We start from the raw sequence: 27493 nt of genomic DNA, 5'->3' as shown, positions 1-27493 counted from the left end.
GTTAAGTTTAGGCAACTAAAACTTTGGTTAAGGCTTGACAACAAGTTGAAGGCAAATTTATACATCCATCCACCACCACAGCACTCCAAATGTTCAAGGCAGTCGTTCAATGTCAGACTTCTACCTGTTTCTAGTCGCGTCTCCTTCACATAATCCTTTTGTGGAGAGGAAATATATTTCTCTCCCTTTTCAGGCACAGAGCACGTATTTGCATTTTATGACATCATGCTCATTTCATGATATTTCGGGAGTCCAAGCTCAAAAATGATTACATGCTTGATATGGAAAACAGAGAAAGTAATCATTTTTAATAAAATACTGGCACTCTATCTGGTGGAGGAAAACAAAGATTACAAAAAAAGGAGAGAAAGGTCGACAACCTTTGAGCGACTGACAACAGCAGCTGAACTCGCCAAAGTAAACAAATAAACGGCCAAACCAGAAAAGATGCAGATGACAGGAGAGATCAGTGTGCGCTAAGAAGAGCCCATATTTTTGTGGCCAACTATGCAGTCTGATTCACCATATTATGCCAGATTGGGTTATGGGAATGGGCCTCTGGGGAATGTGAAGTTATGGAATAGGGAAACTGACCACGTATGACCCCGGAGCATCCAGTCACTCTGCTGCCAAAAATGCTAACTAGCATTCCACAGCTTCTCTACAGGACAAACCTCCATTTATGTAAGTGACCGCAGAAAAGACGGTCAGGATATTTTGAAACATTGTTGAGTACAGCGTAGCTTTGGTGCAAAATTGGGCTGGATCTCAGTGCTCTCATCATGATTTTATTTCTCTTGTTTAGTGACACTCTATTGGTCCCCCAAAGGAGAAATTCACAGGGTCTTGAGTCCTCTGGTTGAAAGACATTCTTCTTGATCACTACACTACCCAGCTGCCCAACATATCTGGACGTGTAACTTGTACACAGGCTTGAAAGATAGCTAGAAAATGTATGCTGATGGCGTACTATTAATATTCCACTATGACAATCTAAGGTTACATTACAATGGAAAAGTTGCCTCAGCAGAGCAGGCTTCAATTTCTTCTTTTGAAACACACCAACGATACACACGGCCTGTTCAGATATTTCAGTCTAATAGCAATGCAGGCCAATCCTTGATTAAGTAACCTCCAGAGAAAAGCTAATTTGCTGTGCGTGAGAGAGCAATTCGCTACCCATAAGGTGTAACCATTGGATGGCAATTAGCTTAAGGCCAGCCTAAGGGAGAAAAACGGAGCTTGCTTTTTATGGCTCCCTGACTCTCTAATGCATATAAATTTATTAGGAAAATGAGCAGGCCCCCACTGTTTCCTTTCCCTCTCTCCATTAAACAAATATTAATCAAGTAATAAGAAAAAGTGTTTGCGTAACGACACTGCCATTTAGTCAAAGTTGACTGGGAGGAAGTCTGGTCTGTTGCATTTATATATGGAATGGGTTTAATTCCCTGAGGTGTGTTTTGTCTATTGAAACTCATCATTTTTGTTTGCATGTCATCAAGTCTTTAAAACCCCATCAACACTGAAAATATTAGGACCACCTGCTTTTTCCAGGTCATCAGATGAATCCAGGTGAAAGCTATGATCCATTATTGATTTCACCTATTGAATCCACTTCAGTCAAGAAGGGCAGACATAGATGAAGGGGAAGAGACAAATTTAGGAGGGACTTTTAAGCCATTAGACAATTGAGACTCTCAATTGAGATTTTGTACAGCGAGCGCAACTCAATAAAGCTTTGTATTGTATTCTCATCTCTGAATCAATTTTACAGCTCCTTCAACAAGCTTTCTCTAAACCAAATGAATGTTTTTTCAACAGGACACTATCACATGTTAAACCAGATACAGCATCACTTTCTTCAGGTCTGGTGGGTTTCAGAGAATTGATAGTTCAGAAATAGAGTTTGACACAATCAACCAGTGGTGAGAGAGAGAAATATGAAAACTGGCGAGTTCTGAAAACGAACACCAAGACGTTTTCCTATCTCTGGAGAAGTAAAGATTCACTTTCAGCAATATGTCATACTGTTTATTTTGGTGGGAGACTCAGCGCTAACTTGCTCAACAGCTGCTGCAGAGAAGACTTACAGTGTGATCCAACATGCAGTTACTTGCGAGCACAAATATGTTCCTGGCAACTGAAAGTGGAATTCACTGGAGTTCATTGCCATGCCAAGGCCATGGATCTCAGTTCCAGACGTACTTGAGCATGTGCATCAAGGTAAAGAAGGTTTGCTTGTAATCTTGAAGTCATGTAATTTGCCCAGCAGAGGACAGAAAAATGTCTGGCTATGCAATCTCACCCTCCCGAAATCTAGGAGGACCACTGGGAGTTAGATAGCGTGGCTTTCAAGCATCCAGTGGTGATTACACAGCATTATACAATGGACAGTTTAAGCCATGCATTCCTATCGGTCAACACATTCCCATAAAGCACAGCTGCACCTCTATCACCACAAAGAATACCTGGTAACACTTTACAATGGCCTCATTCCAGTGTATTAACCTGTGTACTAACCTATGGAAAGGTATTGTACACATCACTGCGTAGGAACTTCATGAAATGAAATACATAATGTACTTGCAACAGTGTAACAAAACCGTTTTAATGACGCCATTCTTTAAGTTCACCATTCATCCGTAGTTCAGCACAAAACAATATTGTGTACTTACAATACTTTTCCATAGGTTAATACACAGGTTAATACACTGGAATAAGGCCATTGTAAAGTGTTACCAAATCCCCCCCTGCACTAATAATCTCACACACAGTATGTTGTTATGTGGTTATATCTTCAGTAAAAGCTTCTTTTTGGAATGTGCTGTGCAAATCCATTGCAAAACAGCATCATTAGTTTTTAGCTGTGACCAGCAGCTGTTGGTCTGTCAGTCCCAAAAATGTTCAAAAGCTCCACTACACAGATAGCGCCACAGGATGCAGAGCTACAATACCTTTGTACCAGTGTGGTACTTTAGCTCACTTGTTAGGGCAGCAGACTGGCATGCGGTTCTAATCCCAGAGTTGGCAAATGGTTCAGAGTTTACATTGTGTTTACATTATGCTATTTAACATGGTCAGTATAAAAATAGCACCAAGAAGATTTTCCACCAAGGTAGTAAGAAAAAAGTTACGTTCCACACTAAAATTAATCTTTTAGTTGATAGCATTGATTGATGTTGCACACAGTCAGTCAAGAATAGGCCTAAATAACAGATCACTGATTAGACCTATTCATCAACATCCTCCATAGTGACTGCACAATCTAAACTGCACAATCTAAACAAGTATAGGCCGACTTTAGGCTATGACTTGTCACAACGGCCCCAATAAGGAAACCTGCACCAATCTGGCCACAGCTTATCACACATTACATGCTTGCGTTGCCGTTACTGCACCCTTCCCTTCTCTCTTCTACTGGGTACCCTTCAGGCTCTTACATAAATGACTGGCTCTCTGAATATTCCTTTTTGGGCCTCCTTTCGGACCGCCACCTCTTCTGCATCCAAAAATGTCTTTCCACTGTTCTTACTGGGAAACATACTCACCTCTAGACAGCAATGTAGAGGACAAGGTTTTGGAGCGTGACACTTACTGTACACTTAGGAAAGCCAGAGATAAGTGAAATCCAGTCCAGGTTCTAATGGAAACGTGCTTCGTATTCCCGGTGGTCTCTGGAAATTCTAGATAGTACATTACTGCCAGGGAATGTTCAGCCATCTGCCTCTATGTGTGCTGGTTAGCATTCCTGAGCCAGTCACAGTGCTGAGTGGATTCAGTTCGGGAGCTGATACAGGGAACTAGATTTGCAGTATGTTCAAGCGGAGTTATGGAGAAACCACAGCAACCACAGCTACATGTGAACTTAGGATTTTAGCACAAAATGTAGTATATGTGAGTATGGCTGATGTTTTAAAAAATAAAAAGTTCTTGTACTTGTGCACATATACGCCACTGACTTTCCTATCTGAAATTCAAAAAAATTTAATTTCTTTATTGGGTAACACTTTAGATTAGGGAACACATATTAACTATTATTATTATCATGCATATTATTATATATTTGCATTAGGGTGGGCACTGCATCTATACATCATAAAAACCCATTTGACTTTGAGCCCCTTACATTCTGTTTGAGCACACTGTGACCCCCTGACATTTAAACTGCCAGTTTCTAAAGCATGTGGTTTCGGTCTGATATGGTAGTTTATGGGAAATGCTGCTATCAGATGTATGATTCATTCACAGATCAGGATAATGGTTTTACCTTGACCAGACCAGAGCTGCTCAGCTCTGTTTTAGAGACAAGCCATAAACTATTGATGGTGGTCTCCATCTGAACCCAGTCTTGACTCCTGAATCACATCCCTCAAGAGTGAAGTCATTTGGAAACAAACTTAGTGGTCTGTCTGTGTGGGGAGAGAGGGGAGGATTGGATAATGTATAACTGTTGTGTTCTAAAAAAAAAAAAAAAAACTGCCATGGATTTATGAATGAGGCTTTAACTGTGACCAGGTGTCCCGTGTTACGGAGATATTTCCTTCCCTGCAATTCTAAAGCTCTAAAGTTATATTGTTTAGCAGCTCAGAAAAAAGGGCTCCAGGGTGTTGTTGAGTTAAATATGGGCAATGGGCTCGCCATCATCGTTAAAATAAGTATAAGCAGTGAGACTTACCAGTGCTAAGGTTTCATATGGGCATATTGTATGATTTTGGTCAAGAACATTGAAGACATGAAGCGTACATTGTGTCTGGAGGATGGTGTGGTTGCAGTCTGGACTAGAGCCTGACATTTGTAGCCAAATTCAACAGGACTGGGCCTGTGCGGCCCGGCTCCACCCTGCCTCGCCCTCCTGTGCCACCTCTCCTCTGTCTTCTCCTCACACGCTTCTCACAGATTACCGTTTTAGTTATACAAACTTCTCACAGGCAGCAATAATTTCATTGGTTGAGTTAAACCTCAATGGGCGGAGCCAAAGAACCACGGTTTATAGCTACCTGGCAAACAAAATATACATTTAAAATATGAATGCAATGACTTATTTTTCCTTTCATTCCTGACCATGGCATTCATGGTCTTGGAAGGTCAGCAGTCTAACTAACTAGCTTACCTAGACAGCTATAGGCTAGTATGGCTAGTTTGAACTTGGAAGGTCAACTAGGCTAACTAGCTAACCTAGATAACCTCATGACTCAGTATGGCTGCAATTTTTAAGTTAGTAGCAAGAGTAGGCTACTAGGCTTCATAATAATTGTTACTTCTTTTGTGACCACTTGCCTTTTTCACTGGGCTTCAGTCAAACATTACTTAGCCAGAAAAACTTGTAAATTCTCTGGCTCCGCCCATTGTGGCTCAACTCAACCAATGAGATTATTTCTGCCTCCAGAGCAGTTCTGCCTCTGAGAAATGTTTGTATAACTACAATTCCAATCACATTTCTTGCTACATTTCTCATTCTACATTAGAGTTGTTAATTAAATGTACAGTCAAACCTCATTATCCAAATATCAGAAACAAATTAAACTATGCATTTTGGAACACATGTATGTTTTCTATTTTCCATAAACATTGCATCGGTGCCTCAATGCCATTTTCTAGGTTTTTTTTTTATTCATCACATAGTACACAGTTGAGAGCAACACCAAATACATGGGAGAGGATGATATGCAGCAAAGTTTGTGAACCAGTGATTTTGTGAGGGCATACGTATGTGCCGTAGCCTACTGAGCCACCAAGACACTCTAAAATGAACTGACTTTTGAATATAGTGTATGTCGGCGGCTTGACTGAGATATCCAGACAGTTGCCTTGGAAGCCACACAGCTAAACATCCTCATGTTAATGCATCATTCACGCATGCCATACTTTGGATATACTTACTCCGCAGTGTTCTGGATGCATTTATTCTCATGGGCCTTTTTCTTGGTGAATCAAGCACATCTGTAGAACATCTGAATGCCAGCTGGATGGCATGCTTTTGGCAGGATTATTGAGAATCAGTGCATTTCAGAACAGCATTCATTAGTAGTCGGCAATATGGGCTGCTTAATTTGGCCCGTGGAATTCAATTCTTCGACCTCATTTGAATTCTAATAAACAACTATAAATATGTTCAGAACCAAAGGCCAGAACTCATTTACATCCAACTCGAATGACTGGTGTTATGAATTCCAAAGAGCTTCAACATAAACATTGTGAACACACTGTAATATCCAGAAGACTTCTTAAACACAGTGCGAACGATGTGAAGAAGGTAGTTAATGGCTCAACTTTCTACTGTGAATTTGATGTAGTAGACGCGATTTCATGATCATGTCATAAGAAGAAATGTGAGTTGACTGCTTACCAAAGTTACCAATTTTACTCATTTTCAAATGGATCTCCATATTGTATGAGTCAAGGGTCTTTGGTGATGCTGTACAGGGCTGCATGTCCACCGGGAAGCTCTCTTTACAGCGGCTACAGGCTTCTTTTACTTTCTTGCCTTGTTTGCGCTGAGAACTTAACATGTTGTAAATGCTCAGAGCACCAAAAGCTTGAAGTTGAAAGTAGTTGATCTTTCAGCAACTTGCTGTTGATGTACTTCAGATGGGTTTTCAGTAGTCACGTAGCAACAGCACTAGCCATGAACAGCACGTCCCATGAGCAACTGTTCTGCAGCTAAAAAAGAGGCGCCTAGTGTACACATGGGCTTCCTCCCCACAGACAAACATTACAGAGCATTCCTCCATTGAGTTTTCTGTCAAACTGAATCCATGCTCGCAGTTTGTGTGTGCCTCATTTTAATGACAGCTTCTCGTTGAACATGACTGTTGCAGTTAGCGCTGCCACATCAGATATCTGAAGCAGTTAAAAATAAAGCACGTTATTAAGGTCTTATGAAGTTGTGCTGTCATAGTGAAAGTGACGCCTCTGGAAACAAGACCAACGCCCTGACGCTGTACGCCAAGGCCTTCTGGGGAAACAGGGGCTCAGAAACCTCCAGAAAGAGCTCCTTTCCCGAAAATACATCTTTTGCTGTTCACCAGAAAATCCCCTCCTCCCACTGGGTACATGGCGTACTCTCTCTTTGAGTCTTTCTTTCCATTTGTCCTTTTCTCTGCTGTACTTACTCAAGTGTTGGTCGGGGCAAATTTTTGAGGACACAAAGACTCCTTTTACAGTAGTCATCTGAAAAATAACTTTTTGTGCCATTTGTTTGGTTTTCTTTTTTTGGGGGGGGCGGTTTCCTCTACAGCCTGGGTTAGATGGCCCCTCCCTTCTGCGATGGAGTCGCCTTGCAGCCCGTAAATGTTTAAAAAAGAGCCTTCTTCTCCTGGATCCAAAACCACCTCAAAGCTTGCCATGGTAGTTAGAGGAGGTACGCAGTAAAGTAAAACTTAGCAAACACATTCCATGTCATCAACGTCGTAATACAGTGCTGCAAGGTTGTGTGTGTCTACGTATGTAGGTACAAGTGTGTGTTTGTGCACACGTATGTCTGTTATTCAGTTTTCCAAATTTCCTTCAATTCAGTTTGAGTCTTAGTGCATGTGCACAACCACGCCCCATATATAGAGCTGCAAAATCACTTATTGTCACTCTTATTCAACTACTCAGCAATATGATAGTTTAGGCAATTAATGTGGTAGATTTAGGGGCCTTGAACATATAAGGAGCCTGTATGGCCTCCTACACTGCAAAAAAATTACAAGCTTTCCAGTGATTTTTACCTTGTTTCCAGACCTATCAAACTTTTTTTGTAATATTTATAGTCAAACTATTGGACTGCACTATAGCACATAATCTTGCTGGTCTCAATAAATTCCTCTTGATACAAAATGACTTCTTTCAATAAATCATCATAAAACAATGAAGAAAATCTTGAAACATGAAACTTTCTCCAAGGTCGTTTCACTTTTACCAAGTAAATGTCCTGAAACAAAGTCAAATTTGTTGAAACAAAAAATTATCTGCCAGTGCAGTAAGATGATTTCACAAAAAAGTCCTAAAAAATATGCTTGATAAATCTGGATACAAGACTTAACAAGTTTGTCAGTTTTTGCAGTGTATGTATTATGTTCACATTTTGTTTGTTGAGTGACAGATCACCAATACAATAATGTTGATATACCCTCCATATGGCAGGTGTATTGGGTGATGAGTCTGACGTTAAAGAATTTTTCAACCTTCAGCAACGCCCTGCTTCACATTCATGCTGTTACGCACATTCACACTGGGGAGACCCCCGGTACAGGCACTGAGCAGCATCATGGAGCAACTGGGGCTTAAGTGTGTTGTTCAAGGGCAGCTCATTGGAGCTTTTTGTGGAAGGAGACAGCATTACTCATACGCAAGCTTGTCTGGTGATTCAAACCGACAACTCTCCAGTCATAAGCCCTCATCTATAACCTTTATGCTACCAGAACCTGCATTTGCCTTAGCATAGGCATGAAGTCCTTTCTCTGCAGCATGTGTGTTTGTGTCAGGTTTTGTCTGAGCAGTTTGAATTGAGCGTGTCTGTGGCTCATTGGGCTGATTCTGGGAGAGCAGGGAGTGAGGGTGCTGTGTGTGTGTGTGCGTGTGTGCGTGTGTGTGTGTGTGTGTGTGTGTGTGTGTGTGTGTATGTGTCAGTTTTCATGTGTGTGGCCATCTCAAGCATGAAGACAGATGGATGAGTCATAAACAAATTTTCAAGCTTCTCACTTGTGTTGCTGCCAATGCATTTGTGATGTGTTTGTTCTTTCGTTTTTATCCGTATTTATGTCCTTTGTTGCTCTGTAAAAAACTTGGTGACAAACCTGTTTGACTAAAATGTGCTTTAGGAATAAATCTGAAAAGATTTGCATGTTGATTTCATTACAATCATCACAATCATATCTGGTGAAAAAATGTATGTTAGCAATTATGTTCTCTGTTTCTCTACATCAAAGCATACCATAACTGTTCAGTTCAACTGTGCATACACTGCCAAAAGCCATGAAAAACAATAGTATCTAGTATATTAAATAATGTTTAGACAAAGAGCAGTGCAGTTGACATTACAAGATATAAAATGTATCATTACACTGCAAAAAGACGTTGATTTGTATCCCAAGTGTCAAGAAAGCTTTATAAATTGCCGTACATTTAGCCAAACACATAAAATGTGTTAATATTTTCACCATCTGCTGATTTTTTAGCAGTCCAATCTTTCAAACAAATCCACCACACCTTGTGTGTCATCTAGCCAGAGTGAATGACTGTTTCAGAGCCTTGTATTAAGACAATAAGAGAGCTTCAGTTTCACTTTTCACTTTACTCTTGTCTATTAAGCCACCCAACTTGCTTTCTGTTACAGCTATAAACTACCACACATTATTCAACCAATGTCAAGATTGAGAACTATAATTTATTTATGATTATATGGGTGCAGTGAGTGAGACTGATAAAATTACTTGAGTTGAAAAACGAGAGCAGCAAGTGAATTGACCCCATGCACAACATACATTGTGAATGTATGCAGCGTTGACACATATTCAAATGATAACTTAGCAGCAAGATTTATGTGTGCTGTATTCAGCACCACACCCTGCCTATGAGTCAAACTCAAACAAAACTCAATGCACCCTTTCCAAAACTCTCTGCTGACCTAAGTACATTGTACATGACTAAAAACCCAGACTGTCATTTGTCTGAGACAGACCAAACACTCAGCCAACTATGTGTAGCAAGAGTTTGCTAACTGTCAGTTACAGTGCCATCATTAAGTTCTTAAGCATTAATCAATGAACTTAAATGTAAAACATCACTAAAGGTGGGCTGCCTATATTCAGAAAAGTGTTGCTCTTTATTTGTAGTAGATTCATTTAAAACAGAGCACCATAAAGCAGCGAATTACCTCTAGTAACCCCTCACTGGAGATGGGAGGGGAGTTTGCTGTTGTCACAAATAACTATAATATTTGAAGTGAAGCCCAGTCTTCCCAGACTGAGGGTGGCGACTTGGCTTTTTCCGGCCTTTTCCGAGCTCCTGTTTTTCAAATGTGCTGCCTGGGACATCATTTGTCCCGAACTGCACTGTGTATATATAGGCTGTCTGTCCAAATAAGTTTGTTGGTGCCACAGTTTGATGGAAAAATCACTATTTCATAATCCTATGAAATTGTCTGTTAACATTTGAACTCTTGGAACATTATACAAATTCAAACTAGCCTAGAGAGACTCTTAACCTTTTTGTCTCTGGTTAGACTTTTGCTTGTTATTAAGTTTGGGCGGATGCAAATATTCATGTGATTTACAAATTGGTTCAGAGGGATTGAGGCACTGGAATCAAAGCAGAAAGACTGCGCACAACAAAGGAGATAGAAATGATATCACCCACATGCATGATGGGAAAAACTGCTAATGAGTCTTTATGAATGTCTGACCCTAATAAGAGTATAATCGCATTGGGAGCTGTGAAATCATGTGTTCACCCATTAGCAAAAGGAGCACACTTCTGAGTCTTTCTGATTAGTCCAAAAACCTCCCAAAAGGGCCTTTAACATGAGCACCCAAGAATGTATTTAAATCCAGAGGAATTTTAATTACACTCAGATAGTTTGCAACTGGGTTAGCTTGTGTTGTTTAGATGGGGAAATTAATGATTTTGTAAGATGTTTTCACTTCATCTGAAGACTAACATCTGGACTAAAAACAGGACCAAGCGCTTAGCCAAAACCTCAGTGTAGACAACAACATCAAGGTAATGCCAAAGACAAAGACTGTCAAAGACTTTTCCTCATGGTAAAACTCATTTAGAGCATCAATCATGAGACTGTAAGTACATTAATCTAGTCAGGCAACATGGTCTCAATTCCAGATTTAAACTGTTTCAGGCTTGTCTTGCCTATTTTAGCTTGGTGACGGCCGCCACTGCCGTATGGTGATTGATTGATTGATTGATTGATTGATTAATTGATTCATTCATTCATTCATTAATTCATTAATTCATTCATTTATTCATTCATTCATTCTTTGCACAAAATCAAAACATTTATTTAAAGAATAACAATAGCTGATACAGTATGAACAGCTGATACAATACCTGATACCGGTCTCATCATCATTTGAAACATTATGATCTGTTTGTAGTGAAACAATATTAATCTTGTCAGTTAAATGCTGTAGTCTTTGGTCTTTGTCTTGACTTGTATCCTGCTAGACCCAATCTTGACTGGAGCCTGTGAAAAAAAACAAACTAGGATACCTCTTTTGTTTTATACACTGTACGTTTCTATGCTGTTTTTTTAAGGCGATATTTCACAGAGGCATCGTAAAAATGGGTAGTGAAAGTCCCCGCTCACCACAATAATAGGGAAGCTTACTTAGAATGAAATACTGCTCATGAAATTAATGAAAAGATGAAATCATTCAAACTTGAAAAACAAAAGACCCCACTTCTCCATTCACAGAATACAAGTTTTGCTGTGTATTTTATACAGTGAAGTGATGTGAGCTCGGGTAAACACTTTTTATCATTTGTCTGCCTGATTTTTGAGACAGAGGGTTTGAGTGGCAACCCGAGACTCTTTATAGGAAGCTTGTTGCCAGTTTGACAGATCATCCAGATCTGTGAAATACTCAAAAAGCTAATCCTCAGATTTACGATTACCATATCCCCCGGCATGGAATTGGATCCCCCTGTGAGGTATGAGATATAATATGCATGTCCAAACCATGTGGCACATTTATCCTCACACATATTGACATTTCAGCATTCTGCAAGAAAGGTTTGCTTACTTAGCGGGTAAGCACCAATGAACACATCTGCAGATGGTTTAGGTTTGGTTTAGTACTGTAGGAGGCCTCCAGTCCCCCCGTTTGTTTTACAGGTGAAACTGTATCATTTTCATTTTAATGAGGCAAAGGGAGAACGGAAAAGTTTCATCTTTACAAACTCCTCTCTCTCGCAAACAAGCCGGAAGGAATCTAATGGATGATCATTCCCTCTTTGGAAAAAGGTCAAATGGTTTTATATGGCCAGCATTCCACATAAATAACAACTAATGAATCACAATGAATGTCCCAAATACAGGTGCGCAGGAGGGATTTCAACAAGAGGTCAAAGGGGGAGCGAGTATAACAAAGTAAGCCTGCCTGAAGCCTTGTAAGCCCAAATATCTAACCTTGAAAAGGGATTATCACCAATCGCCTGACTGGTGGATGTTTGGCTCTGTGATTGAGATCAAGGTATGTTACACTCCTGGAAGTGCTCTTCTGTGTTTAGTGGAAAAAAAGGGATTCAGAGGTACTCCAGGCCATAGTAATAATCCTTTATTCTATTGGTTTATCAGGAAAAAAAAAAGTTTAAGGACTGCACTATACACTGAAGGTATTATCTTAGTATTTAACGCAATAGACACAGAAAATTGTGATTATGAATGCAACTAAGAAAGTAAAAAACAGCCACACAACAAGACAGGTAGATTAAAGTGGAAGACAATGAAGTCTATGGATTGTTTAAAGCTACACAAGATTTTTATGTAAAAATACCTTTGTCTTATCAGCCTAAATCAAGGGGCTGCAATAGAGAAGACTAATTGAGACGCACTAGATTCATCATTTTTACCTAAATGAAATTCTGATGTCGGGTTTGAACACTTCTCTACCCAGAGGAAGTGATGAATCAAGACTCACAGTCCAAACTGTCTCCTAAACAGCAGTGAGCAGCGCCCCGTCCAGAGAAAGCTGGACTCCCCAACATTAGATCTTTTTCATCTGTTTGGTATCCTCTGATATAAAGCGATCAGAGATTAGCCAGACTGGTAAACACAAGCGTGCTGTGCCACCACATGATTTCTGGGTATTAAAGTTCAGATTTTTTAAAGTTACCTCTGGCTTCTATTTGGAGCCAGAGTGTGGCTTTAAAAAACTAGAAATGTTTCGTCAGTATGTAAGAGGTTTTTTTCCATTCCTATAAGATGAAAGGAGTCATGTACTGTAAAATTTCCCCCTATATCTGCAGTATGTTGAGCAAGACATGTGGTCAGGGTGTCAATGTCTGCCAAACGACAACAGTGAGTGAATGTGTGCATAATGCAGTAGCAGGCAAATGCAGAAGAAAGAGGGTGAATGGCAGAACGTTTGCTCCTGAGGGGAATATTATCTGTAACAGCACCCTGCCATACTCTCTGCCTGCAGAGAGCATTGTCAAATGTCAGTCACCCACATGGAGTAGGAGCAGAGGAGCAGAGTCTTTGCGTGAAATTAATTTACATATTTTAAATGAGGAACATATGATAGTTTATACAGTATGTCAGAACCCTGAATATAAAATCCTGGTTTGTTCTTAGTATATAAACACTGGATGCTGTACTGTATTTTATTACCTTTGTTTTGCACAACAGGTTGCATGGGTATTGGAATTTCACATTATATAATTTACCTTCATATTGCCTCTGCAAGATAGACAAGTTGTATTGCCTGATGTAATCTATATACAGCGTAACTGTCCATGCCAATCACATTTGCTTCATCTTTTTATTAGAGATTGTTACCCCTTTCCTTTCCATAGTCTTTGATTCTGTTATATTACATTAAAGATGGAGTTGTCTGCAGTACAACTGCTGGACAGATGCAGGATAAATGCATGAAAGAGGATTGTTACAATGGCTATCACTGTATATAGAGAATAGAATATATTTGTGAAACTGAGTTTATAGACACACACTTAATATAATATCACTTTTTGCAACAAGTAAAACACTTCACACACTAAATATAAATTAAAATAATATTTGGAATTACCACAAATTCTTTTACTTTGTCAGGATTTATCTTTTTTCAGTCTCCACCTCGTCAAATTTTATGGTGGGTGTCTCTCCAAGGTTCTGTTCTGCACTCGGCTACAGGAGTTCTCCAAGAGGAGCATTGATTTTAGTCAAGAGCTTTGTTATAGAGTCTTCAGTCAAGACAGTGACTCCGTCTCAATAGAGCATTCGCCTCCAGCAGTGAATAAAAAAGACATTCCTCACTTTCCCTTTTCCTCAGTGCTCACTGACTCTCTCGCCCCTGTTGATAATCTCTCTCTCTCGCTCTCGTTGACTCTGTGTTTCAACATCGCACTCCACCAACCCTGTATTCATCACAGTCTGGCAGCCTTGTCAATATTCACCACCCAAAGTGGGCAAAAAGCCATCTAGCACTTCGATGAGACGAACAAATGTGCTCATAAATCTAAATAAAGCCATGGAGCTGTCACCGTTGTATGTAAAACTGTGTTTAACGACGTGGGTTTTATGCACAAAATCTGTGCAAGCCATCTGTAGGTATGGTATGTCTTATGCCATCAAATTATTCACCCACGTGTGGCACCTTCATCAGTATACATAATTGTGCTGTGACAAGATTAAAGATTTGTCTACCTGATGATGGATGAAGGGGGGCGGCAAACAAAGGCACATGTAGAGCACACTGTATTTGTATATACCATGTAAGACTCACACGGTGCATTGGATTTGGATTAGCAGGCATATACAAATATTAAGAACATGTGCTCTGATGAAAGCTTTGATATTTTATTGATTTCACCTGTTAAATCTTCTTCAGTCAAGAAGGGGAGAAGTAGATGAAAGGAAGAGGCAAGCTAGAGAGAGATGTTTAAGCCTTGAGACAATTGAGACATGGATTGTGCAAAAGGGTGTGCAACTCATTACTAGTATGGTGTTGCTAATATTTTGTCCACTGACTGTAGAGCTAAAAACCTTAACATTCTCACTCAATTCATTGAACTGTTTACAAGTAGAAGGTGCCTGAGCTTTTCATAACTGTTCTCATTTTTAAGAACATGGATATACACTTTATAGCTTCTGAGCAAACCTGAAGCTTCAGTTCAGCTGTCGCAGACCATTAGTCCTTGCATCCAGCGCTCTGGCAATTTAAAGTGATCTTTGACAGTGGTAGAATGATTTCACTTTTCAGCACACACACACACCTCCATAGATCAGTTCAGTAGTTGAGGAGCAGTCAACCTCCAACAATAGCTGCCCTGGGCATCTGCTGTCACCCTCGGCATTTGGGCTTTCTCCTTTTTGTGGGGAGGGAGTTCAGGATTGCTCATGCAAATGGTCATTTCAAACACAGTGAGGATCAGGCATTTGGTTGAGGAGAACATCAGCCATGCCCATTAGGCTCTGTGTAATACAAAGGAGAGGATTATGAACAAATTAATTCAAATGAAATGAAGAAATTACAGTGCAATTAGTCAGAGGCAATGAGGTGCGCTACTTGTAATTACATCTGTTTGATACACGGAGAAGTTGTTGGAACAACAGCCTATTCAAACTGCCTGCTATCGTTATCGTCTAAATGCAAATTGGAGGTAATAAGGACCTTATCTGTCTATCTGCTGAAGTTATGTGCCAAAACTTTCAGGAACCGCAAAAAGAAAAAAGGCTGTCTAATGTTGGTGTCAATCCTTCTGCACTCACTCTTTGTATTTCTCAAGAGATGTTTCTCAACCTCCCAGAAGCATGCTTCCCAGTTTCTCTGGGTCTCTCCCATCATATCTATTTCTCTCTGAACATTGTTGTCTCTCTAAATTTTTATATTCTTTCTGTCTTTGAGGCATCCCCGAGGCTCACATGAACTCGTGGCATTGTGGCTTTGAATCTGACTCATGACCCTTGTCACATGTTCCTCCTTCTCTCTCTCTCTCTCTCTCTCTCTCTCTCTCCCTCAGTCCCTCCCATCTTTCCTGACAATTCACTGTATTGTCTAGAAAAGCAGAATTGCTACAAAAATAATCTTTTAAAAAAATCAACCACATCTATGATCAGATCCTTGTTATACATTATCTCTGCCTTCCTGTCTCAAATCACACCTTTGGTCGAGAGGATGCAGAGGTTCATGGCAGAACTTTCCCTACCTGCTTCTATCCTGAATTAGTGCTTCAGCCACTGCAGCCAATTCGTTGACTGCCATAATGGAGGTCCTCAGCTCTTGGCCAACAGTGGCTGTGAACAGCTGATTGCACATCTAAACTTATAACTTGGCCATCTCAACAGAATTCAATAGGCATGGTCACTTTCTATTTTTGACTGGGAACTTATCATTTTGCTACTGATACATCTAATAAATTTTGTGTCTGCTGGTTAGCTAGCTAACTATAGTGTCTGGCCAGTTAACCATCACACATGTCACACACCACATGTGATTCACGCACTAGCGAACTTATCTAGTAGAAGCTAGCTTTAGTAGCTCATAGTTGCATCTTAGGATAACAATTGGTTGCTTTGCAAAATTAGCCTGCTGGCTAGTTAGCTAGCCAACAATGCCAAAAAACAGCAGTTTCTTGGGTTACTTGGGCACTGGCTCTTCTCAAGCTGCCACAAACAAATATAGGCTACCATATCAGACTACACATACTCAGACTTCACTTTTAACATCACTGAACTGACCTACACCCACACCACAACAATCCTTTTCAGTTATCCCTCACACAAAGCCAGACTGTTCAGACCGCTCTTCGGCTGAAAAGATTATGTCTGAATGCTGAAAAGGAGAAGAATTTTGAATTTTACCAACAATTTCTGTTGAAGCAGCAGTGCAGTGGTAGTGCAGTAAGCAAAGATAAAACGTGGGACTTCTACTGTGGCTACATCTGTACACAACACAGTTGCCAATGGGAGTGAGTGATGTAAACACTAGGTTGTGTTAGAGAACACGTGTCGCCACAATGTCCCTCCAGGCCCACTGTGGTGTACAGAGTGGCTGCTGGCAGTGAATGATTAGTCAACGAAGGCTGAGTCTGTTCCCCCTCAGGGGAATTTTCTCACTGCACCACATGTTTAAACCATTACCATGGATGTGGCATGGGCATTTAGGTCCAGCCTCAGCAGAGTCTCCATAAATATGTATCTTAAGTTCAAGCCTTATATGCCATGGTTTGGACTATAGGCAGGAATGGTTTGATTTTGCTGGCAGAATCTCCTGCTCCATCACTTTGTAAAATGAAACGAAAAATGAAAAGTGTGCGACTGAGTTCTCAACACATTCCTACCTAACACCACATGTGTTTTACAAAGCATTCCCTATCAGATACTGTTCAAATATTTCTTTTGTGCCAATTCCCCAACTGTGCCAGTTACTGCCTTTACTGTAATCGTTACTTCATCATATATTGGTATAAGGCACCCAAGAATCAACTAATATATAACACTGCATCTGAAAAACACCAGAGGATTTAGATAGTGAATAAGAACACTTGGGATTCCACGTTTCTTTATGAAATGATAACAAACCAAATCTGCTTTTATCCACCCAGAATTACCTGGTGAGAATTCAAAAAGAGGGGAGAGAAAGGAACCTGTTTCAAACCCTCAGAGAGTTCTCTCCATGTCTACCAACTACTGACATTTTCCAATGAAACCAACGCTATCCATCTTCGAGTTAGTACCTCAACAGCGAAACCAAACCGGGCGGGCTGTGGAAAAATGAAACGGATGAATAAGTTGGAGCTGGAAGATTAGAGTGCTGTTTAAGTTGTTTTGCAGTGTTCCCGGGCTTTCCATGTAATACGTTGTTTATTTTGGGCCAAGAGCGGCGGGTAAAGGAAGAGCGAGAGCAGGGAAGGAGCGGGCGGGGGGGGGTTGCTCCTAATTTTTCCCAAATGAGAGGCGAGCTATTGAGAGAAAAGCTGGGCGGGGTGGAGCGGGGCGGGGTGGGGCGGGCCTCCTCAACAGTAGTGCGGTGGAAAGCAGTGGTGTGAATGGCGGGAGGGAGGGGCAGCTGAGGGTGGCCTGACTCAACCAGCATGTCTGAGAGGGATGATTGACAGGTTATGAGATGTCTAACTGATGGTGGAGAGAGAGAGAGTGTGTGTGTGTGTGTGTGCATGACCACTAATATGTGCATGTTTGAGTGAGTGTGTGTATGTTTGCACCATGTCTTTGGGTGTGTGCATTAGAATGGTATAAAGTAACACTAGCTGATGGAAGGGTTTGAAAGCAAGCATCTGGATAAAGCATTTATCTGGGCCTAAATGCAGCAGGTTATGGGTGTAAGGGAGAGGTGTCTCCAGGGTTTGGGGGAAGGTGGGGGGTTAGGGGTGGTGATGGAGGGTCAGCCTGAGCTGGAGAGGGTCAGCCTGGTGGTGTGTGCCTTCAGCTGGTTCTCATTACAGGGGCTAATGTGACGCTCTGATCTCAAACACACACTGACTTTACAGACTGAGGTTAAAGCCGGATATGGGTTTTGGGAGGCCCCTTCACTGCAGCTTCTGTATCACAGTTTCCCCCCCTTGGACCGCGGCTAGACCGGGGGCCTCATTTATAGAAAGGCCTCACTATCAGATTCGGTCTTAGAAATTGCGTGCAGGTACAACGCCACGTCAAAGTAGTTATTTATAAACCTTGAAATTGAGGGATCCCGCCTGTACATCACATCAACTTGTGCAGTTTTAGTTGTTTTTGTTAAGCGAGTGTATGCACCAAAATTGAATCTAAGAAGAAATCCAAGAAATGTTTTCATGTTTTACAAATGACATCCTGCTGAGAGATAAAAAGAGAAAGATGGGGGGGATATAGGCAAAGTGGGAAAACTTATGGAATCTGTCTGGGGCCAAAATGGAGCCCCTGCAGCAGCCAAGCCCAACCCAAACCCCGTCTCTATCCAGTGTTCCCCTATGCAGAACCCCAGTTGAGAGAGGTCTCCCAGGGTCCAGGTCTTAAATCTCTTCCTCTGCGCTGACGTTTAAGTGGAGTGATTTACGACAGTGAACTGCTACTCAGCAAAGTGTTTTCCAGCCCACTGAAAAGCCAATGTCATGCTGATAATTAGTGGTGGAGTGACTGATGCCTGCACTCATGCTCATAACTGCAGTCATAAGAGCCCTCTGAGCGAAACCTGAATGAAGCTATTGATATGTCAGAAATAACTGGAATAGGGTGAAGGAGGCAGTGCTAGAAAGAATTAGAATGAGAGGAGAGCTGCAGAAAATACCTTTTAATAGCCAAGAAGGTGTTGTGCTGGAAATGACGATATCAAACTGTAGTAAAGTCAAGTGCTCTTCACTCATTCATACTTGTAACTGCAGCTAACAGTTCCAACAATGCTACAGAGGCTCTCGAAAGTCAAAAGCGTGCAACAGTAGCATGTAATTGACAGAAACATGATAGCACACAGAATGACAACTGGGGAAAGAACTGCAAGAGCGTGTTGACAAGTAACGGGAAGTGATGTAACAGGAATTGGTGTGATGGTGTATGATACAAGACACACAGTAAATGATATGGATCAGGTGCCTGCGACTGCATGTTCCAAATTTGGCAAACCCCAAATTTAGGCCAGGCCTAAGCAGTGGTTGCTGTGCACAGGATGTGTAGTATTACAGTAGTAGTTATGAGGGATTGTCTGTCAGCTAATACCATACATTGTATACATGGAAGAATGTTGGAAACTGATGCAAAGCCCTGATGTGACCTTTCAAGAAAGCATTTTTACATGAATGGTGGACAGGTACATCAAGGGGAATTGAAAATGCCATTTTAATAAGCTGTGTCATAAGGAAACAAGGGGATGATGAAGTCCATCAATCAAAACCAAACATAAAAAAGAACTACATCAAAATCAAAAAATGTTTTCATCACTGTGGCATGAAAGAGCAGTATCACGCTTCAAACTAGTGGCCAAAGATTTGTGTTTACTTTTAAATATTAGAGACTTAAGTGTCAGTATTTAACCACTTGCTAATTTCAGCAATGGAAATGGAGAAAAGCATCATGCATTAGATATAGCTCTCTCATTCTATTTCGTCATCATTTGAACGTTGTCTTGAATAAAGTAGGACAATAAAAATCTTTTTAGTAAGTCTTTTTTGACCTTTGATTAGATTTACATGGGTATTTCAGTTAGATGTACGGGTACAGAAATACATGGTACTGTATATTCCACATGATGAGCTGTAAAACTCTTACGTTTAATGGTAGCTACATGATTTCCATTGCGAGTATGACACTACTTGAACCCCATCCCCCCCCTTTCCTCTCCCTAGACATCCCTGTCCTATCCAGTTTCCACAGGTCAGATTCCACGCTGGAATCCCCAGGAGCCAGTTCATTACCGGTGTGTTAAAATGTCCTTCAGCTCTGACTTCATACAGCCGACCTCCAGCTGAGGGAAAACAGAGAAAGTCACAGCTATATGTATAAACAATCACTTGTTAGTACGCTTCGTGGAGCGCTTGCCTATTTGGCAGAAGGGGAGGGAGGGGGTACAGGGTGCGATGGGATGGGGGTTGGGGTGGGGGGGTCAGTCCTCTGATGTCACGGGAGGATTATTTAAACAGAACCCACCCACTGGGACCTTGGCGGTTGATGGCTTCCGTAGCTTGGCTGGGCTGACAGAGGCGCGCTTTGTGTTAGCCGGTCATAAACTACGGCAGAGCCCCGAGTCACTACAATGCTTCTGTTCACAGCTCTGTTTGTCTTACAATGTCGTTAGGTGAGTGAGATCATCGGTCCCAAGTCATTATGACCGACTAGTTTTTTAGTTGGGTGTGATGAGCCTTGGAACAAACTGTGACTTCGCCACACACCTTACTGGACCGCAGTATAGAGTTTTACGGAAAAAAAAAACAATGTTTACACTGTAGCTGAAGCGTACATTGAAAAGAAGAGAATGTCCCATTGTGTATTTTTACACGCTGAGAACTAGAACAGTAATTCCTTGTTCAGTCTTGCAGCAAGCTACAAATTGGCAAATTTAACATGAAACTGAAACGCAGCCAACATCTATGCGAATGTTATTTTCACTGGCATCTGAGTAAGCGCGTATGTAGGCCATCTGAGTAAGGGAGGGTGGTTCCTGGTGAGTTTTTGAAACGTAAATGTGACATGAAACGAGACTCTGTTCCTTCTTTTTCCAGAGACTGGCATTCTGTTGGATGCTTAACCTCTCACCTCGCTGATCCCTCCTGATTTCCAGTTAAGACACAAAGATCTCAGTCCAGTGATGAAACAAGAAAACAGCAGCAGATGAAAACACATTTTCACAGATGTCATCAGTCCTCAACAAAATAGGTCTGCCACATATTTTGTGTGTCCTCTAAAAAAAAAAGAGCTTTTCCTATTCATTTTATGCAGCAACCCAGCCTTTCAGACCCTCTCTCGCATTAACAGACCCAACTCAGACAACAGTGAGTCTTTCATGTCCTCTTTTCCATGCTTTCCCTCCCTTTTCTCACAGGTCCATTTTCACAGCTGAAATTACATTACACTGTTATTCTCCTTTCACAGGGAAAGGTCATAATTTTTCGTCACTGCCCCCACCCCCCTGTCTGTTGTGTAAGTGCGAGTTTTACAGAAAGAGAGCTGAAAAGTTTTAATTATTGCCTGGGAGGTGGCCACCCGCCGGGTCTCTGCAGGCCTCTGTTTTTTATGTATTGTGCTTCTTCACTCCGGTTGGCATCGGTGTGTCTCAAAGGGATGTGGAGGTAGATGGGGATTTGAAAGGAGGTTAAAATGATGTTGTGTTTGCTTTCACACTGCTATAGTCAGGTCTGAGAAATGGCTCCATAAAGCCTGTAAAAGTGTGTCCCTGGTGACTTCTGAAAAGTGAACGGGGGGGGACTTATAAAACAGCGCTGCAGAGGTATGTAGAGTTGTGCCTCTGCTCTCTACCATTTAACAGCGCAGGGGATAGCTGCCATTTCCTATACAGCCTCCTGTATTCAGAGGCCAAAGCTAATTACGGCGCTGTACTGGCATGGCACCATCAGGTCTGTAACCGTGTTGTATTGCATGTTCGCCTCCTTTTAAGAGCAGCTAGCGTGCTGCGATGAGCGTGTGAACAACACACCTTAGCTGTTGCTGTCACTTGTTGGAAAAGGAGGTTGTCTTGCTGAATGCCAATGTCATCCCAGTGGGGCTGAGAAGGTACGGTGTCACTTCAATCCATCTGAATTACACTAAACTCCATTTACCAAACAAAACCCAAATTGGCAAGCGTTAGTCCCTGGCAAATGGTTTTCACTCAAGCTGCAAAATTAATTTCATTGAACCCTTGAAAATGATCATAATTTTTTTTTTCATCTCTATGAGGCTACGATGAGCCATAAAGTCTTGAGTGAGGTTGAGTTAAGGTCAGTGTTATGATTACAGCTTAGGAAACAAGTGAAAACTAGCTTAGTGCTGGTTTCAAGCTTGACACCTGTTTTGTCTGTGAATCTGACCAATACAACGTATCAAACCCAAGTACATCAATTACATTCATATCAAGTATTTGCAATACTTCTGAGCATCTAGGCTAAGCTGATGACATCATCACACAAAAGGTAAAAATCAAGAAGACCCAAGGCAACCTGTTTAGCCCTGTAAATGAGTTTAATCTCAGAGGGGTCTTTCTCTCTCTCCGTCTCTCTCACACACACACACTCAGACACACACACAGCTCCCCTTCAATGTCTCTCCACAGTGATTTCAAGCATAAGCACCACTCTAAGTGCCTTAAAAATAGGAATATTTGCACAATACTACAAAGCTCTAAGACAAACACAAGTTGTGGGAGCAAGATACACATTTCTAGAGTGTCATTGTGCTTTAATTTATAGCCAGAAAATGAGTATGGACATAATCTAACTGTCGTTTCTTGCCGCAACACACTTACAGTGAGCTAAAAACAGCTGCTCACTTGTAGTTGAAAAAGCTCTGGTCAATACCATCAATACTAGCCAAGTAGCCGGAGCTACCACAGGGATTAGTTTTTGGCCCGGTCTTTGGCTTCTCTCCCCACGAAGAGCCTGCGGTGTTTCCGGCTAGAGTTGAAGCAACAATTAGCCAACCTCTCCTCACATAGCCTCAGCTGCTAAAGTTTAATTAAATTAACTGGATGGACGATAAGACAAGGAAATAAATTGTGCTCAAACTGGTAGCACCGAAGATGGGGACGTCTTGAATGTCGGCTCAGACATTTATGTGTTTTGGTTTTTCTACCAGTTAAAGCAGAGAGAGACGTGCAGTGGGAATATGGGCTCTGATTGGTCGATTGACAGCCAATTGTGCTGCTGTACAACTTTGCCTCTTAAAAAGCCCGACCCTTTTGCCTATTTTCGACTGTATGTCTAACTTTGAAAACCCCAATAAAAAGAGTTGTAAAAAAAAAAAAAAAAAGCCCGACCCACACCAAACCCAACACACAGAAACATGCCGCTAAAAACGACACGCTCTGGTGTTGCAGCTTGGCCAGAAAGTGGAAACCCTGAAAAACTACAGCCAACTGGATGAATGTCCATGCTTAATTTGTTACTCTGATGCTGCACATATTTTTACCAATGGGTCATGGATAACTGATGTATAATTGCTCCTAAATATTATAACCCAAATTCTGATAGGCCACAGACAGTTGCTAGCTGCAGACATAACTGCAAAACTAATGTTTATTACAAGCAGAACTGCAATTGACCCTTGTCTTGACTCATTCATAACCCAGGAGAGTGAGATATAATTGCTTGTCATGGTAATTACTGTGTTGCCATACGGTAAATGTCATTACACCCCTAAATGCTCTCCAATTCTATCTCTGGGTAACAGCACCCTATCCTTCATATAATTATATCCAGAAGTCATTATGCCCTAGTGTAGTAGGCACAGCCCAACAAGGGAAACAAATGACCAACATAACCACTATTTATAGTCAAGCTAACCATGGTTTAACCATGGCTTACGTAAGTAGGTGGTTTGTTTGGCTTCAAGGCACTGTTGCTATGGCAAAATCGGTGGAGAAGAACACACACTGGGTATCCTTCCTCTTTTGGTGGTTAAATTTTCAACATACTTTAGCAAAACATATTATATGATAGAAATGTGGATTATGCTGTCAAAATAATTGTACTATTCAGATACCTGTAAAGTTACTCAGTGTCAGTTAACACTAACTTAAGTCAAGCTCAAATATGTAAAGAGTCCACCTCTTTGCACTTTGAATTTGGGTGTATATGTGTATGAACTGTATCTGATCTAAGTATTTTCTCATGAGATGCAGATGAGATGAGGGCAGCACAAAATAGCATACTGAAGACTCAAAACTTGTTTGTCTGTCTGACACGTCTTCACACTCACATAAAATCTCAGTGAATGGCGAGTGAGTCTGACTCATCGGCACAGACAAGTCACAGGACACAAAGCCGACCGAGTGTCTCCAATCTTCCTGCACTTGTGGTCGATCTGTCTCTCTTCCCCATAGCTTTTCCGGACATGTGTCGCTAGATCGAGACCAAAAGAGGACGGAGAAAAGGAGGAGGAAAGGGAAAGAAAGACAACAGGGTAATTCATTCAGTCTTTCGTGAAAGAGAGAAAGAAACTCTTGGTTTCCTTCGAGCATTATAAATACAAGCGTAGTCAGTCATCAAATTATAGCCATCTGCATTGGCCTGAGACCAGGATTCTGCTCGATGCACAATAAAGTAGTGTGAGGAGGGGCGTGGTAGCTAAAGGGGATCAGAGACTGTCCCAAGATCAGTCCAGCACGCTGTCTATGGTGGGATAAACCCACATAAACACACACGCACACACACACACACAGACCAAGCCTGTCAGCGGCTTCACAGCTCCAGGCTTACACTCTAAAGGAGCAGGGATGATACTTCAGTTAATGATGCTTTGCCAGAGAAATCACCTCAGCTAGATCCCATCTACCCCCAGCTCCAAAGTCCCTGGAAGATGGAGAATTGCTGAGTGCTATTGTGCAGTAGAAAACTGAAGGCTTGTGATGCACATCCCCTTTTTCAAAAGTCATTCCTGCAGGGTTTTTTCATCATGTAGGTATGATTCTCTCCTTGCATACCTGTCTGAATGTGTGAACACAGAAACAGTTTGCCTCTGTCCAAGTTCTGTACAGCTCAAAAACAAAGCGCCAGAGAAACAGAGAAGTGCCAAGGAACAGGGCATTTTACACACATAGCCTATTGAAAATGTCCTTTTTGTACATGTATTCTATTCACAGCTTTGCACCGCTTAGCCAGAGAGCTAATGAATTCCAGGTCCAGGTACACTGCAGAGAGTAGAGCCATTGTGTGTCATTAGAAAATGTGCTCCTTTTCCTGAAGGCAGCAGCAGCAAGCTCAATTTGAACCAGAAAATCCCCAGGCAGAATTGTCTTGGCATCGCTCTCTCCTTCAGCTTTTTATCCCCATGCTTAGTGAACAATCCAACAAAAGCTCAGGTTTAAGGACCATGAAGCTCATTGCGATTTTCTTTGTTAATGCAATTGCCTTTAAGAAAAGATTATTTTTCCTCATTTTTTAGTTTCAGCCCGAAGGCTCCTGTGCAATTAGCACTAGTCTTTTATTTGGAAGACCCTGGCCTTACCCAGAATTCTCTGAACTATACCATAATAGCCTCTGGCACAGCCAGTATCAACTAACAATGATAGCTTCCAAAAAGTGACATTTGAAAATTAATGATATCTAATGTGATAATTTAATTCAATTTAATGATACAAATGATATTTGTATTTTGAGCTCCATTCTCTTTTTGAATTGCAGGATATGATCCCATTTCTGTGGTTTCGCATTAGGTAGCTGTTTTCTCTAATCTATTTCAGGTGATTTGTCTTGTTGCCTGCTCATATTCACATGATAATAGATTGTCATGTTCAGCATGTGATAATGGCAAAGAAAATTTCCTGTGTTATTTATTTCTGAGAGCCACCAACATTGCGTTTCTTTGGCTGCAGGAGAGCAGTGCTGTGCAGCAGTGTGTAATCGAAAGTCGCTCTGTGTATTTGGCTTCGTGTTGAGACCGTTCATCACTGACTTTGTTCATGACAGAGCAGCCTTGGAACCAAAAGCAAATGCCTCTTAGTGAAATCACAAAAGCATGGGCGCGATGATAAAAGCTTTGCTTTCGTCCTTGCTGACATCAAAATGATTGTCTTTGTTCACTTTTCCAGTGTTTGTTGCAGATCTGGGATGGAAGGGTTCATTTACAGGATGAGAAAGCAAAGGACAAATGTACCCTTCAGTGTTTGAAGTTGTCAGCGTAGCATTAATGTGGATGCAGCACAGACACAGGATGCCCTTTAAACACACACACACTTGCTCTCACACAGACAGACTCGAACACACAGTCTTGAGAAATAGTTTATCCATTTATAGCTATGAATGTGAATGTTTACTCTCTCATATTATGTACCGCTATTTTGTACCAACTGAAATAACATAACGGCCTTTAGTGATTTAGTCATATCTGAGTGATTATTTAGAGATATTTTGCCTGGGCATTGAGCCCACTGCCCTGTCAGGCTGTTAGATGCTACTATATGTTGATTTTAGGGGATATTTTGGCCCTTACGATCTCATTGGAATGTTCCAATTTTGACACAGCAATGTCTCTCTTTCCTCTCTCTATTCTAAAGCACTAGCACTGTGTTGAGTGCCTTCTTCACTGTCTTCCAATGAGTTTCTGTGTCTTGAACTATCACCCCTATGAAGGCAAGTGGGTGGCTTTGGAAAGCCCCCTTTCTATGTCTCTTGGCTAAGGCCGTGGAAAACCATGCCTAGGAAACAGGGTCTTGGAGGTTGTCCAGTTTAATTTCAGAGCATGTGCATGGGGAAATAATTGACTTCCTCCGTGGTTCACATTTTGTCAGGGGCTCCGGAGAGCACGGTCCGAGGCAGGTGGCTGAATTTGCATATCATTGGAAAGGAGACAGCTCGAGCCTGGGAAATCCTACACCCCAAGACTCTATGCCCAGAAAACCTCCGCAGGGGTAATGACTGATGTCTCAGTGAGAGAATCCCTTTGAGGCCAGAAGAGCTCCTCTTCAGCCAGGAGCAGCTGGAGGAGGCCTGATAATATAGTAGTCAATCCTGAGCAAGTTGCACTGTAACATGAGACTCAAAAAAACCTCATCTAATTGGTTTCTCCAAACTTCCACATCAGAATTCCCTGAGTTGCCACCAGTTTTAGGGTGAGTTAGGAAGCCGATAGCATCACATCTAGGTGTCTTTCTGTGCTGTCTTAGTGCAATGAGCCACAGTGTGTTGCAGCAGGGCAACATCAATCCAGAGAATGCAAATTATCAAATCAACCTATTTCATTTTCCTTGTGACCAAAAAAACTGATAAAACTTCACAGAAAAGCGTACTCTTCACAGATACATGTTTTTGTCCAACAACAGCAATTTACTGTTTATTTTTGTGTAAAATTTCAAATAATACTTTACAGTAACATTCGGACAATCAAAGTACCCCTGACAGTTATAGAGCCATGATAATGTATTTTGTTTTATCATTGTTGCTGACACTCTTTCACCTCTTTCCACAGTATCCTACTTTGGGGATAGCTTCTGCAGCATACAGGCCATCCAAGATGTCTCCACCTTCCACCTGTCGCTACAGTTCAAGACCAGCCGACGAAGTGGGCTGCTTCTCCTGGCTGCAGGAATGGAAGACTACCTGTTCCTTGAGCTCCAGAATGGGAAATTGCAGGTGAGTAGGGAACAAAATGTGGAAGATCCGGTTACAATACCCACCTACACTTACAATACAACTT

At 41.4% G+C, this 27493-nt stretch overlaps 1 protein-coding gene across 1 annotated transcript in view; it reads left to right on the top strand.

Moving 5' to 3' along the window:
- Window positions 1-27493, top strand: part of cspg4 (chondroitin sulfate proteoglycan 4) — a 65465-nt gene that overhangs the window by 8673 nt on the left and 29299 nt on the right. Inside the window, exon 2 of the mRNA XM_071922318.2 lies at window positions 27266-27429. Coding sequence (XP_071778419.2) covers window positions 27266-27429 — 164 coding nt within the window. The remainder of the gene's footprint in view (window positions 1-27265; window positions 27430-27493) is intronic.

This window comes from Centroberyx gerrardi, chromosome 4 (assembly GCF_048128805.1).
Source record: "Centroberyx gerrardi isolate f3 chromosome 4, fCenGer3.hap1.cur.20231027, whole genome shotgun sequence".
Lineage (NCBI taxonomy): Eukaryota > Metazoa > Chordata > Actinopteri > Beryciformes > Berycidae > Centroberyx > Centroberyx gerrardi.
The sequence above is the reverse complement of the archived record's forward strand: the minus strand, read 5'-3'. Positions and strand labels throughout refer to the sequence as shown.